The 16,615-nt window shown below is 38.1% G+C and overlaps 1 protein-coding gene across 4 annotated transcripts in view; it reads left to right on the top strand.

Annotated features, from left to right (window-relative positions):
* Positions 1-16,615, top strand: part of GALNT3 (polypeptide N-acetylgalactosaminyltransferase 3) — a 92,402-nt gene that overhangs the window by 54,653 nt on the left and 21,134 nt on the right. For 3 of the 4 annotated variants that reach the window (XM_074337299.2, XM_019727336.3, XM_019727334.3), the window contains exon 2: positions 15,160-15,785. In XM_074337299.2, coding sequence (XP_074193400.1) covers positions 15,271-15,785 — 515 coding nt within the window. In that variant the 5' untranslated portion in view covers positions 15,160-15,270. Of the gene's footprint in view, positions 1-5,236; positions 5,320-15,159; positions 15,786-16,615 lie in introns of all 4 variants that reach the window. The other variant, XM_019727335.3, reaches the window with a different exon arrangement.

Raw genomic sequence — 16,615 nt, 5'->3', positions numbered from 1 at the left:
GGCCCTGCGGGGGTTAATCGCTTATATTGGGTATGGAAACCTTATCATCCTTCTACCATCAAAAATACTCTGAATTTTGAAACACATTTGGCTCCAGGGATTTTGGAGAATGGGTTATGGATCTGTACCAGTATCCATCACTCAGGTGTTAGGCCAGAAATCTAGAGGTGATTTTTTACTCTTTTTTTTCATAGCCTTCACACCTGTCAGATCACTGAATGCACTTAACGTTTTCCACCTATTTTTTTCCCCCACAAATTATTCTCCCACTTCTGCCCTAGTTCAGGGTCTCATCAGCTCTTGACTGGGGTACCACAGCCACCTGCTACCTGATGTCTTCAATGGATGGTGTTGTCACCCTTAGCAGAAACCCTAAGTTGATGACCTCTTTAAAAGTATAAACCTGATCATCTCTTTACTCTGCTTAAAATCTTTTAAAAGCTTTCCATAGCTTCCAGGATAGGACCTACGGTCCTTAAAATAGTCCCACAGGATCTGACCCTTGCTTAACCATGGATCTATACTCCGTAAACCAAATCTTATATTCCAGCAACAGATTTCATTGGTTTTGTTTCCCTGTGTCCTATTGTTTTGTTATGCCCCACTGCTGAGAGTACCTTCCCTTTATTTTCACCTCTGTAACTCTTACTGGTTCTTAAGACTCAACTGAGGTCTTGCCACATTTAGGAAACTGCACCCTCTATACACATCCACATACACCTGAGCTGGGTGATATGTCCTATGCATACGTCTACTATGTGCTTTACATATGTGATATCTTGTAGTCTGCTTTTGCACCTGTCTGTATACACACAACTCGCCCGCCCCCCCCACACCCTCTTTTTAGATTATTTGCAAAGCATGTAAAATTTCTCTTTCCTCTAAGCCTCTTGTGGAGTAAAACGTTGATGTAAAAGAGGCACAGGAAAGGAGAGGCACTGGGCAGGCAGATATGTGCTTTTTTAATGGCAGCGACTGCAGAAATTGAGGAGTAGGAAACTTGTTTCACTGTACTTAATTAGCCCATTTAATTTAGATTGCTGTTATTTCCATCTCATTCCTTTCAATTCCATGTTATTTTTGTGCCTTTTGATTCTATTCCAAGACCTGGGTTTTGCCATTTAGAAGTGAAAAGCTAATTTTGTGATCAAAATGGCTTGAAGCTTTAGTTTATAACTATTTTACAATTGAGTGCATTACTGATAGTGAGAGGTTTGGGCAGTGGGCAGCTTTCACATAAAGAATATAATTTGTTTAGATTAGACCAAAATGGGGGGGTCCAGAAGGTACCTAGGAGTCTTCCATCTCCAAGTTCTGTCAGTTTTACTTCTTAAAGAAATATTTCTCAGATCCACGTACTTTTCTCTGTTTATATTACTATCATCACCTCTTGCCTGGACCTTTGCCATGGCCTTCCTATGTGTCTGAATCCTTGGATGCTTTCTAGTTGGTTCCCCACACTGCACTCATTGTGATCTTTTCAAAACATCAGGTCTTCTTTCCCCCTGTTTAAAGCCCTCGCTCCGTTGCCTTAGTTTAAGGTCAGATTCCTTAGAACGACCTAAAGTCCTGGCACAATTGAGCTCCTGCCCCGCACGCACTCCTCTCATCTTTACTCTCTACTCTGGCTCTACTAGTCTTTTTTAATTGCTGCACACTTCCTGCCTCTAGGGTTTTGCAAGTGTCTTTTCCTTCCTCTTTTGGCCTGTCTGGCTAAAACTCATCTTTCAGATTCCAGTTTGAGCGTCCCCCCCCCTTTTCAGCACTTAATTTAACTGCAATATTTCACTAGTCTTCTTTTTTCCGTCCCCCCTAACTATGGGTTAGAGTGAAGATTGTAGCCTAAAGAAAGCCCTACTTAGTATGTGAGAGTATTAACTTTAAGAAAATTAAAATTCACAAAGGGAGCAGACTTTAATATGCGGCTCATATTTTAAAAATTAGATTGTAGTTATTAATGCCTTTATATTTTTATCAAGTAACAGTAATTAACATTTATTATCAGAATAAATATTTCTCCATATTTACTACTGAGCAATTATATGCCAGGTGTATTTAAGCAACTTACATGAATTAATCATTTAGTCTTCAAAGCAACCCTACGAGGCACATGCTATTCTCCCTGTTTTAGAGACAGGGACATTGAGAGGTTAAGTAATTTGCCTCTGTTATAAGGCTAGTGAAATGTCAGAGCCACGATTCACATCTAAGTGGTCTGATTCCAAGTACTACTTATGTATAAATAAAATTAAATAGGATTATTGGAAGACTTATGTAACAGCCGCAGCAACAAAAATCCAGTCCTTGTTCATCTTCCCCAGTCCTGATGCCTAAAGACAACCACTTTCACCTCTTTGAGATGTTTCTTCTATTTACCTTTTGAAATAATATGCCTATATTGCTACTTCTTACTGTATCGGTATTTGACATTATCTACTAACTTCCCATTACGGTAAATAAATATTTAGTTCTTGCACATACATAGCCCCTGCTCTTCTTTCCTTGACTTTCCAATACAATTCTCACATTTTTTGTTTACATTTTAGTATTATGTAGTATGTAAATGCTGTTCACTACTGAGTCAAGCAAGTGTATTATGAGTATGATTCCTTACTTATAGATACATATTTTTTATACTGAAGTTAATAATTAACTCATTTAAGAAAAAAAACATTTGCTTCATTTTTCCGTCTGTTAATTTGTATTTCTACATATTCCAGCATCTTCTCAGTATGATTTTTATGCATAATCAAACCTATCAGGTATATTGGTCCCTTTCAGAAGCTGTCTTCTTATTCCAATTTAGACTATTGCTTTCTAGGCCCGTTGCATAGCTGTTGTTCAGGATTTTTCTTGACTAATATTTTTGATGGAGTCTCTATTTCATAGATACTGTGACTTTTGTTATTTATTTACTCACTCATTTGGGTAAAACACATACCCCAGTAGCTTCCTGAAAAATGCTGAATGGAATTAAGAAATTTGAGATCTTGCCTGTCAGAAAAATCTTTATTCTACCTTCACATTTTCTTTTCTGATTGATTATTATTTTTTTTAGTAGTTACTCTGTTCGCATGGTACAAAGTTTTTTAAAAAGTAAGAAGGGGTGTATAATAGTTCTTTCTTTCATTGTTGTCTGCTGACACCCAGATTTCTTCTTAGAAGGCAACCAGTGCTATCTTTTTTAAATATAAGAACAATATGCATATATTTTCCCTCTTTTCAAAAAGCAAATGAATCTTGCTTTTTTCCTTTAATTTATTGTTTATATAACTTAAGGCATATAAAGTAGTTTCTTTGTTTTTAACTTGGCATAATATTCCACCATATGACTCTATCATAATTTATTTATCTAGCTCCCTACTGGTATTAATTGATTAATTAATTGGTTAATTGATATTAAAACAATGCTTTAATGTGCAAATTGACATGTTGTCATTTCACCTGTGTACTAGTGTATCTGTGGGATAAATCTCTAGAAGTTATTCTCTCACTTGATTAATACATTGATGGAAACATGAGACCTTGCCCATTTAGTAATTCCTAGTCAAATGGGATAAGGGTAAAAGGACAAAAGGACACTGGGTAGTAAATACCTAATGGCAGAGTGAGCCCTTCTGGGGGACAATTAATAGTGCAGAGAAGGCTTAAATTATTGTTTTCTTTGGTCTTTTTGACAATGACCTTTGTTTTTTCAGATATGGTCCATCTTTTTGAACTGGATAAGACTTGTTTTTATTGTTGCTTCATTCACCTTCTTATACCCTTTGCCCTCTGTCATCACCTCCTTTAGTGCTCATGGCCTCTTGCCCATTATTTTAGCTCTGGGTCTATCTCCGCAAATAACCCAGAACAGAGAGCACTCCATCAGCTGGTGTTTTTCAACATGTCAAAAACCCATCCTTAGCATACTTCACAATTTAACAACCTTCCCAGCCTCCCATTGATTTATTCCCTGAGTTCATCTAATTCTACCTCCCAAATCTCTTCCCAAGCCTCCACACCCTTTCCACTCATCTCTTGCTTGGATTATTCTTAATAGTCTCCTAACTGCCTCCAGCCTCCTCTCTCAAAAAACCCATATTCAGCACAGCTTCAAGAGTAATCATTCTAAATTTTAGTTCTAAGTAGGTCATCACCCTGCGTAAGCTCCATCAAGGCCTCTGTCCTTTGCCTGAAGAATTAAGTACAAATCCCACTAAATAGGTACTCCTCCCTTTTTTAATGTGGAGCTTAGCATTCAGCATGTGTCTCATAGACCTCACTGTGTAGTAATTGTTTATGTATGGTCCTGAGGAAAATTACCCTATTTGAGGTCAGCTTTTGAAGGAAGAATTAAAGTTTAGGCTGACACTGTTTTATTTCCAACTGAAACATGTATTAAAAAGGTCTTTTTATTATTTTACCATGAGGAGTGGGTAATGCAGGAATTTCAGATGGTAACCAGATAAATGGAGAGATATTGTGTGCTTCAAATTATTCACATATATAGCCTAATCTTAAAGGCAGGCATTGCTTTTATGCATAATTTTTAAAAGTTGATGTTATGGGTTTGTGGCGAATTAATTTTGTTCTTTTATATCTGGGGATATGGCAGCTAACGGAGAATAGGTAAGTATAGGGAACTATATAAAGGTTGACATTGAAGTCTTTTTAAATGTAGTGTTGGCAAACTACAGCCCTTGGGCCAAATTCAGTCTCCCACCTGGTTTTATAAACAGCTATGTCCATTCATTTATGTATTGTCTACGGCTGCTTTTGCACCACAAAAATAGAGTTGAATAGTTGCAATAGAGACAATATAGCCCACAAAGTGGAAAAAAATTACTATTTAGCCCTTTGCAGAAAGTTTGCTGACGCTTTTTCTAGAGGGGAATGGAAATTGAGAGGTGAAAGATGAATATCTACTAAATGAGTTGTGGATGAACCTGTAGACAGGTGAATGCAAAATGATAGCAATTGAGTAAGGAGTCTTACTTCCCCACTCCCCTGTCCCTTAATATTCTGGGGCCTCAAAGCGTGAATAAATGGACAGAAATTGTCTTACTACTTGTGAGTTTTTAGACTCCTTCATAAATGTTTGACGAGATCTATTTTGTGCAACTTGCACATCCCACTTCCAACTCTATTCTATGACAAGACTGAGTAGACATTCCCTTCACTAAGGTATTGAGAAAAACAGTGAGGGGAACCCTTGCATTGATGAAAAAAAATCTGTGGTTACTCTCTTTCGTAGGCCACTGAAAATGACTCCCTGATTTCATTGGAGATGATGGGATCTCACAGTAGCAGAAGGCAAATGGCAGCACTTGAACAGAAGTAGGTATATTTACAATAATGGGACAGTATAGAAGCAGAGGCATAGATATAATCAGAAAGCATTGGTCCACAAATGCTTTTGGTAGCTAACTAATGTCTTTCTTTGGTAGACTTCTAATGAATGAAATAGGTGGGTCATAGTACAGTATCACTTTGTGAATACGACAGAAAAGACTCTAGGTCTGATAGCAAAAGCATTTGACTTTAGTTAACACAGTTGAGGGTCAAAGCGTCTCACCCAGTTTCGAATCATAAGACAATTCACAAGCCCACATTTCTTTATTTGAAGTGGAGCCCTAATCCCCTCGAGGTAGAATGCTACACCATCACCGCAAGCATGCACCATAACTCTTCCACTAAGCCTTCCCCAAAGGGACCAGTAGCCGTTTAGTAGAGAGACTGTGCTTCGGGGAAAAGGGATTGCTCAGACCTTTCATGCTAATTCCTGGAGACCCCAAATACCATTGTGGCCCACCAGTCAAAATGGGAAGTTGCAGTGTTCAGGTAGGTAATAGATGGAGTCTTAGTTCAAGTCTGACTCACAGAGTGCCCAGGTGGTCAGTAGCTCCACCCTATGCTTATTTCCCCGGTTCTTTAATGTATAATTGGTATAGACATATTGAATAACTGGTGGAATACTTGTATTGTCTGTCTAAATCATGGATTGAGGACCATTGTGATATGAGAGCTAAGTGGAAGACTTGGGAACTTCTCCCTTCTAGGCAAATCAGAATACTATATCCCTAAGGGAATTGTTCACATTAATACCACTGTCAAAGATCTGAAATAAGACTTGTGATATCTATCACATCTTTAGTTAATTCCCTTATTTGGCCTGTGCAGAAGTCGATTGATCTTAGAAAATGACTGGACTGTTGTAAACGTAATCATTGCTGATTCAAATATGTAATAGGTGACCCAGATATAGTATCTTTGCTTGATCAAATCAAGACCCTGACATTTGCTATGCAGCTATTGACTTGGTTAATTGCCTTTTCTCCATACCAATTTACCAGGACCACCAAAAGCAATTTGCTTTTTTCTAGCACTGCTGACACTATATTTTCACAGTCTTGCCTCAGGGCCAGGTCTGTTCTCCTGTCTTAGAAATCTTAATCTTCCATAAAACAGCACACTGGTCCACTGCCTTGATGATATTATTATGTTGGTTGTATCTGAGGCACAGAAAGAAGCAAGTACATTAGATGTCTTAGTCAAGCATATGAGAACCACAGGGTAAAAATTCCACCTAACAAAAATTCAGTGGCACTCTGGTCAAACATTTATGGGCATTCATTGGTCACTTTGCTCAATAAACCTTTTTGGATTCTGGAGGCAACATACACTACATTTTAATATGCTACTTGGAGCTACCGTGTTTCCCTGAAAATAAGACCTAGCTGGACCATCAGCTCTTACGCGTCTTTTGGAGCAAAAATTAGTATAAGATTACTTATACTAATTTCTTATACTAATTTTTGCTCCAAAAGACGCGTTAGAGCTGATGGTCCGGATAAGACCGGGTTTTATATTAATTTTTCTCCAAAAAACACGTTAGAGCTGATGGTCCAGCTAGGTCTTATTTTCGGGAAACGTGGTATCTACAGAGTAAACCATAAGGCTGCTAGTTTTTAATGATGATCAGAGCAAGAGAAGGCTGTGCAGCAAGGCCACGACCAGTGCATGCTGTGCTACCATTTTAGCTTCATAACTGAGCGAGCAGATCCAATGATTCTGAAAGTATCTAGCAAATACGGATGCTGCATAGAACCTCTGGTAAAAACCAATAGCAGGATCACAGTGCAGAACTCAGGGGTTTTGCAGGAAATCTATGACTCCTCCAGAAAACTGTTCACTCTTTGATAAACAAATTTTGGCTTGTTACTAGGTAGATACTGAATGCAGGACCATGGGTGTCAGGTTACCACGTGGACCAGGCTTCTCATCATTAACTGGGTGTTGTCTGACCTACCTAGCCCTAAGGTCGGCCATGCATAGCAGCAGTCTATCATCAAGTGGAAATTGTACGTATGGGACAGAGCTTAGGCAGACCTGTAAAGTGCAAGTTGTGTGAGCAAGTGACTCAGACTCCTTTATTATAATAACAACTCCTGTTGTATTGCCTCCTCTCCTTCAAACGATGCCTTTGACCTCTTAGGTGAAGATGGGAAGCCGTTTCTCTTCCTGGTTTCAGAGTGGCTCACTGGCCAGGCTCTTGCTGGCACACTTCTCTACTGCTCGGCTTCCCCACACGGTTTTATCCAGTGCTAGTCACCACATAGCACAGGTTTCTGTAGAGCTGGCATCTCCTGCCCCTGCACTTTCTCCAAAGCTTGACCAGGGCAGCAGTGATGTACCCTGGAACCACAGACAACATGGACCTGCTCCCCTGCCCAGGTCACTCCTCCCACGCTCTCTCTTTACCCCCACACATGTGCACATTGGGGATCTCACAAGACTGGGTGCCTAGGGAGCCGGGCACCAGCCTGGAGCTGTATTGGTTTGGAGGTACATGCAGGCGCACTAGACTTCTGCAGAAGGCAGCTTCTCAGCTCCAGGCTGCAGCAGTAGCCAGTTTTCCTCAGCACCTGCCTAGCAATTTCCAGGACTTCACACCTCCCTGTGAATGACTCCTCCTGGGACTCCAGAGAGCAGATTTCTGGCAAGTCTCACCAGTGAGGTACCTCTGTGAGTTTTCCACCGTCGGGCAGTCAGTGCTATGCCCTCTCTGTAGAGCTCTCTGGATCTCAGCCCTGATGAGGGAAAGGCTCTTTTTTGGGCCCTCATCTCAGCCTTAGGGGTAGAGGTTGCCCCGTATATCCTGTGTACTTTAGAATTTTTTTTAACTCTCATTAGCCAATCCCATTACTCCAGTCCTTTATTAATAATAGATTAAACTTTCCTGTTTCAAATCACTATGTAATTTCTTTGTCTTTATAAATCCCAAAACCATCAACTGTGCTTACAAGGTAACTAATTAGATGGACAAATCTTTTAAAATGCCATGATTCTGCATGGGGGAAATATCAGTTAAGTGGATAATCTGTGGAACCGCTCGAATCACTCCTCAGAATTCCTCTACTCTCTAGTATGCCATAAACAATCAACATATATATTTTTATGTGTTACGTGAAATTCATTCATAGGTGCAGATGTGGCAGGAGAGAGTATGTGAGCCCCATTCTCACCGCTCCGCCATGGGTAGTATAGCTCCATAATTACTTGTTTGCTCCAAACTGCAAAGATAGAGTTGGCTGGTCCACAAATCAAGAACCTGTCTAACCTTTCACCTTCAGAGATAATGTTAATGGAGATGTTTATCTGACCACGTGTAGCTGAGAACTTGGATGTCTGACCCTACCCTCTGTTGTTAAACCCTGTGCCTCACAGTTGCTGGAGGTCAAACTCTGTCACTAGGCTTTTTTCTCATAACCTGCAGATAACCTTTATTCAGAAAGTTGTCCTACTTTATGACAAAAGTCATCCTACTTTATGACAATTACATGTAGTTAGTTGTCAGCTGGCAGCATTTTCCAGCCACCTAGAACAACTTTACTTGTCTTGAGCTGGGATCTTTGAGGTACATTTGCTGCTGTCTCCTACGAGATGGCTGTGTGGCTGACTCAATGCAGTTTGCTTTGCATCAGTGTTTGTTGTTTGTCATACATCCACAAGTCACTTCCTGCTCAGAACAATTGCTGGCAAGGATGTGACTGTTCATGGACCGAAACATAACCAGAACTAATAAACTGCAGTAGCAATTCACCATGAAATTTGATTCTACCAATAAATGCAAGCAGAAATCACCTCCTGCCACTCCTCCAGTCCCTAACATTTTCACCAGCAGATGAGGGGCACTGAATAAAATTTCTGCCCAAGCACGTAAGGGTTTACTGTCAGAGAAAGTTTGTTGTTGGTGTTGTCTTGTTTTGTAATTCAGTTAGTAAATCCAGGTGATTATGTGTGGCAAAGATCCAATCAGTATTCATTCACAATAGCGTACTTTTTAAAAGCTACAACTTATGCTAGGGTTTGGGGATGTAATTTTGTAATTCTTGGCTTTGTGTGATCACCCTTAACTCTTTACAGCATGCCTTAACTCAGCATCAAGCACGTTTCTTACACCAATTAGGCTTTGTGCCAATTAAAGTCAACTGGAACCAGACCTTCAGTCCCCGGAGCTGTAAAGTTTTATCGTCACAAATACAGAAACAAGAAATGGAAAAAACCACACTATCCTCTTATTTTATTAAATGCTACTTTCACATGCAGTTATGAAGTGTTCTGCTTTTCACTGCTTTAGAAGATTGCTTCAGTTGGAATTTTTAAATTAAACTAACAGTTCTTGCAATTTCCCCTTGGAGGGACAACCATGACTATAAAGGTAGATCTTACCTTATCTTGATATTTTCCCATCTGAATCTGCATTTAAACGACATCCCCAGTAGAGGTATTGTCACATTGAAGTTTGAGAAGCTATAGTCTCGGTAACTGGAAGCTACAGCTTTATAGTTAGGTTATTTTAGTTGGTGAGAGTTCAGTTTTTTTCTGTTGAGATAAAAGCATATTTTTACCCCTGAGAATAATCTATTGATTTTAACCCAGTCTCATAGATTGTTAGAATCGTGCATATTGTTTTAGCCTTCCAAAGTATCATTTTGTAGATTTTTATTTATTTATTCTTAAAGCCTTTTTGTAATATCTACATATATACTAGGACATAGATTAATATTTTTTAAGGCCAGAAGGCCACTGAATTTTAATTTTTAGAAATTTATAAGGATTTAGAAACTAGAAGACCTTTGAATTTTATTTAATTTTTTTTCCAGCTTAAATATTTTATGGTATCCTCCTCTCTTCTTCTGTGAATCTGATCTTTTATCATTAGAAGATGACCATTATGGGTAGGTGTGTTTAAAGGTTTTATAATATGAGAAGAACATACCCTTCATCTGCTAATCATTTCTAATGTATGAATATAGCTTATATGCTCAGTTTGCTGTTTTGCTTTGTTGTTGTTTTTTCAATTCTCAAACTTTTGAGTCCAGTTAGAAGTTGATTCTAGGAGAGATTTGCTTTGTTTCATTGGCTGTTTTCACATAGGTCTTCAAATTTGGCAGGTATCGTGGTCTAGGAAAATGGATAGCATTATTCCCAGGGATAAGAATTAAGGATCCTGGTTTTGTTTTGCTCATGAATTTATCACGTGCCTTTTGCATTATTTGTTTGTTTTATTGTTCAGAGTTTCAATTTTTCTGTATGATAGGAACAAAATATTTTAAAAATGATTTTACAGCATCATAATTTGCAATAAAACTTCAATGCCTCATTTTATATCAGCATGAATTCCTGACCCTTTTCAGGAAACTTTGAGTCATTCTTGCTTTGGATTTCTTCTCTCTCATGTCAAAATAGCTGTTGCTCAATTTATATCAAGAATCTATTTTGAAAAACCTGTTTTTGGAGGATTAGGAATTCATAATATGGTTGCTTTGGGATGGATACAGCCCTTTCTTTATCTGGTGGTAGTTTTGATTTGCCCAAAGCTTTGTGACCTAGACCAGTGATTCTTAACCCTGGCTGTTCTTTAGAATTATCTGGAGAGCCTAAAATAACAAAAGCAGGGCTTAGGCCCTGCCACTAGAACAATTAAATCAAACTCTCTAGAGGTGAAGCCAAAGGCACTGCATTTTTGAAGACCTTTCCATTAATATGTATCCAGAGTTAAGGCCCATTGATGGGGATACTTAAAGTTGAGTGTAATTTTCATTAATGAGAGCTTATTGTTGCACATTAGCAGCAAAGGACAGAAAAGTCATTAAAAAAAACCAAAACAAAACAAAACAAAAAAACCCTGGGGAAGCTATGTTGGAATTTGAACTGATCAGCGGTCAATAAAAAAAGGCTATTCTCTTCAGAAATAATCTGAAAAGAGCAAAGCATCATGTTCCTACTTTCCTAGACTCTGCCAATAAAAGGTGTCGGTCTTTTAATCTTCCATTGTCATGATCTCAATCTCATCTTCAATCTTTATTTCCAAAAACATGCTCTGAAAACAGTTTTTGTTTAAACTTGTTTGCCCTGAAAACCTTACCTGAGGTAATATGAGGCTACTCAGATTTTTCCTCCTGGGTTACCCCCTTATCGCTTTTATATTTAGGTTATCAGTTTTTGACTCTTGATATACCTTATTTCAGATAACTTTAGTTAAAAAATCAGGATTTTACATCAGACCTGCGTTTGAACACAGTTGGGGAAATGCTGCCCTTCCACTTAAACTGAATGACCTTGGCCAAGCCACTTATTCTATTGGACTGTCAGTGTTTGTCAGTGAAATGGGAATAAAAAGCTTTGCGAGATTCTTGGAAGACTAAATGAGGATTTATGTAGTAAATGTTAAAGTATCAGGGACCTAATTAATATTTAACAAAAGTCAACTATTGTTTTTATTTCTTATAATAGTAAATGAAATCTTGGTCCTCCTTCTCTTTTTCAGTCTACAGACATTTACTGGGTGCCCACTATCAATGTGTAAGGGCCAGTAAAGCAACCCTGAATAAGGGAGACACTATGCATGTCCTTCACGAGCTTTCCTTAACTCCCCCATCAGAGACATCCTAAACTAAAACCTACTAACTGAGTGACTCCCTTAGATACACACACACACACACAATAAGGGATTATTGCCCTAGTGATGAACTCTTATAGTTTATAATTTATTCTGAAAAAAAGAGCTCTCTTCCAACTGCCTCATTCATTCTCTCCTTCTTTCTAGTTCTCCACCATAGCCACAAATATGATTCCTGACATAAAATGTTTTGGGAAAACTATCACTACTGTGGAAGTATCTAGTTCTATTGTCTCCTTCTGTGATTCCTCTGGACTATTTCTTGTTCTGTATTGTGTTAAAACATCCTAAAGAGACTATCTCTCTCATTGCTCCTCAAATTTCTAATCTAGCCTACCTCTGGCTACTGAAGAAATCTAGGATCACTAAGACATCACTAGGGACAGGAATTTTTAGTGGTTGTCCCAGGAACAGAAAGGAGGGTGAACGTAGGTTGATTTATTCCTATTTATCTATTGCGAAGCTGTGGTTAGGGAAAGGTGATCAGGTTGTATTTCATAGGTTGGGGACCACTGTCCTCTGACACCCTGACATTTTGCTCATCCTTGTCTCCCTGGAACTTCTTCGATCAGGTCATTGCCCTGGTTAGTCTAAAAGTACCTGGATACTAAGCCCTTGGATCTTGGGGGCATGACTACAACTAGTCTGTTGGATTCTCTGCCATGGTTTATTTCTGGTTTTGCACTAAAGCTTGTTGGACCAGGTCCAGTGAAGTTTACTTTTAAAGATCAACCAACTGTCAAACAGTTCTCTCAAAGATAAGATGCAGATTGTAAAATCTAAGACCACTTTATTTGCCAATCTATTTTCACTTGATTCTCCATTGTTTGGTTTTCTTATTTCCCCTGGTCTTTCTTTCCAGTTACTCTCCCCCCCACCTCTTAAATGTAGCTATTTCTCTGACCTCTACTTTATATACTATAGGTGAACTCTTCTGTGCCCTGAGACTGACTCAAATTTTCATATCTAGCACAGAGCTTCTCCCTAATTTTCAGTCCCACATGTCTTTTGTGCTTAAGCGAACTCACCTTGGAAGTCCTACCAGCATCTCCAATTTCTCGTGTGCAGAGTTGAACAAATTATCTCCCTAATCCCCACCCCAAGTCTATCCTTCTTCCTATATTCCCTAATTTGTTAATGTTGTCACTTTACCCATCCACCCCCCCATTCTTCCCTTTCTCTCACCAAGTCCTGTTTGATGCCACTTCCCTGACTCTTGAATCAGTCCTCCATGCTTCCTGCTCTCTTTGTTTGTTTGTATGCATCACTTTTACGGGTGCTGAGGAACCTGTGATTTTTTTTAAAACAAATATGATTATGATCCTTCCTTAAAATCATCCAATTCTTTTCATTGAATCTATTCAGGACAAAAATTGGTAGATTCCAAATTCACTTTGTAAATTTGAGACCTCCCAGCCTCAGGTCCTGCCATTTCATACGTATGCCTCCCTCTTCTGCTTTACTCAGGATTGACCACAGCTTTTCTTGCTTTTATACCTTTACATCCGTCATTCCTTCTCTTTCCTCTCTCTTGTCCACCCGCCTAAAATTTGCTTATGAGTATCTTTCAAGATTCTGCCCAGCGGTGTCACCTCTGGGAAATTTTCCCTAACATTTCTCCTTATCCTCCATTTTGCTTTCATAGTCTCCCATCGTAGCACATGTTACACTGCTTTGTGGTTGCTTGTTGACGTGCCATATTTCATACTAGCCCTTGCTCCTTGAAGGTAAGAGGTGTCTTAATTTTGCAGCTACAGCTTAGCAAAACAGTTGAAACATAAGAAATTACACAATGGTTCTATGGTTTTCAAATTCCTTATATTATGTCTTCAAACAATGTAAAAAGCTAAAGGGGTCATTTTGATACTTATATGAGGTTCTTAAAGCAACCAAAGCTCAGAAATATTGGACTCTCATTTTTATGGGCAATATACATCATAATTAAGGTATCTTCTGGAGCCAAAGTGTTTATCCCATACCGAAAAAAATATAGAGCAGTCCAATTAGAAATGGTATATAGAATTAAGTATTTAAGTTCTGCCATTTTGTTTATTCAGCTTAAACTTTCTTGCTAAAGGCCAGAGGTTCCACCATAGAACTTGGTTTTCTTATTTTAAATTTAGTGATAACTTTGGAAGAGAAGCTGAATAATGTGTCAATGTTAGTTTTCACTTTTATAAATGACAGTTTCCTTAAAATATGTGTAGGATTTAGGGAGGACAGGCCTTCCCCTTTACCCTTGCAAATTACTTGAATGATTATAATGGTGCATGGTATGTAATTGTGCACTAAAACCCATTCACGTTATTTTTTTTAAGCATTATGCAGAAAATCAACCTTCACTGCGATTCAGGCTGTCATCACCGTCATCTTTTTTTCCTTTCCTTTTTTTTGCTTCTGGTGGCCTATATTAGGTTTTAGTAAACATGCTGCTCTGTCCTTGGGGGTCAACTGCAAGCAGTATTTTATCAGACCAAATACTGCTTTAATAACTCAAAAATCTCTGTTGCTCTTTGGAGACAGTACAAGTAACACTTAATGTAATTTTCTTTTTGCTGTTAGATTTTGCATTTGTGTGGGGTTTTTTTAAATGGCTATTTTATAGCAATCATCAGTGCTCTTAATTTTCTGGTCTTCATTGGTTCTGTCAGAATTCACAAGTACTGTCAGGTGAGCAAATCTGATAGAATACCAGCTTATTTGTTGGTGATGCTGCTTTTTAATCATAATTTGTTTAGTTAGAATAAAGGTTCATAGGTTGTGGGCAGACTTCATAAAATAAAAGGCAATATTTTTTATGTATAGCTGTATACCTTTGCTTTCTTATGGATTCCGCCTTTCTTTGTAATCAGTTTAATGTAGTCCTTTGCTCCTTGATTATTAAGTTAAGATACCTGTATTTTGGACTCAAAATATATTTATAAAAATAATGTATGCATATTGTGTAATGGCTATTAGCCAGAGTTCACAATGTCTTGTTTGTTGGAGAGAAAGCCCTGATATTTTATAGCCCAAATAGATTGTAGTTAATTAAAGCAATGGTGTCCTTCCAAAAGTGTGATTTTCTTGAAGGTTAAGATATATTTGTATTCTTGTTAACCATAAGAATATGTTTTTTGTAGCTCATGTTCAGTTGTTGGTTGAATGAATGAATTGAACCATGCCAAAAGGAATGAATAGCTACTAACGCCATCTATCATTTCTGTTTATAGGTATATTACCATTTAACGAAATCTTCTTGCCAGCAAATCTATGATAAAAAATATAAGCAAAAGAGGAAACTATAACTGTTATTTGTCAAGTGACAAACGTTTAATGTCAGAATGGCTCACCTAAAGCGACTAGTAAAATTACATCTTAAAAGACATTACCATAAAAAGTTCTGGAAGCTTGGTGCAGTAATTTTTTTCTTTGTAATGTTTTTGATTTTAATGCAACGAGAAGTAAGTGTTCAATATTCCAAAGAGGAATCAAGAATGGAAAGGAACATGAAAAACAAAAACAAGGTGTTTGATTTAATGCTGGAAGCAGTAAACAATATTAAAGATGCAATGCCAAAAATGCAAATAGGAGCACCTGTCAGACAAAGCATTGATGCTGGTGAGAAACCCTGTTTGCAAGGATATTACACAGCAGCAGAATTGAAACCCGTTCTTGACCGCCCACCTCAGGATTCTAATGCACCTGGTGCTTCTGGGAAAGCATTCAAGACAACCAATTTAAGTATCGAAGAGCAGAAGGAAAAAGAACTTGGAGAAGCAAAACACTGTTTTAATGCTTTTGCAAGTGACAGGATTTCTTTACACCGAGATCTTGGACCAGACACTCGACCTCCCGAGTACGTTGAAGAATATTCATTGTCTACTGTTTATCGTCCGGGTTTGCAGGGGCGGGCTATTACCTAAGGAAGCTGCTTGTTCTTTAGCACTCTGAGGCAAAATGTCAGCAAATACCATTTTTTTAATCTGTTTTAATTATTTGTTTGCTTATGATTTTTGAGGCGAGATGTCCAAATATAATTTTAGTGAGGCATTGTTGATGTGGAAAGCTTTTATCTTAGAAATTAGAAACTGAATTCTAGGTCTGACCTTTAAAGAACCACGAAGAAATTCCACTATTCTGACATGCTTTAGCCTTCTCATGTATTAAGGAGGAAATATGGGGCAGTATTTATGGGAAATGTGGGAGGTGGAGGAGTTGTTTCCATTCCTCTTTGTATTACTATAGAATAGAAATGTTAAAAAAAAAAAAAAAAAAAAAGGCGCCTAGATTTTAGAGCTGTTAGATAACAATATTTTATGAATTAAGTCACAGACTTGGTGGTTACTCTCTGTGCTGTAATTATATTTCAGAAAGCCCTGTGTTCTGTAACCTTTCTTTTAAGGGACAAGATTGTTATAATTACTAATTCAACTATGATGCCTTCTCTAGAGTTTTGTTGAATATGTTCTCTCCCTTTAGCTTCTGACAGGCCAACGTTGCTTTTTATTGTCAGTTTATTCACATGTTTATTTCTAGTGTACAGTATTTTGATTCAGATTTCCCCCAGATTCTACTATGCTGTTTGTCCTCAGTTAACCATTTTGTTACCGTTGAGGTAGTGTTCAAATGCTCTGTTTGAATTGAAATAGCTAAAATGAATTTCCAGTACTTTCAAACCATCTGTAG

The sequence above is a fragment of the Rhinolophus sinicus genome, chromosome 17, assembly GCF_057876585.1.
Source record: "Rhinolophus sinicus isolate RSI-liver-muscle chromosome 17, RSI-T2T, whole genome shotgun sequence".
Lineage (NCBI taxonomy): Eukaryota > Metazoa > Chordata > Mammalia > Chiroptera > Rhinolophidae > Rhinolophus > Rhinolophus sinicus.
This window is presented reverse-complemented; position numbering and strand designations above follow the sequence as displayed.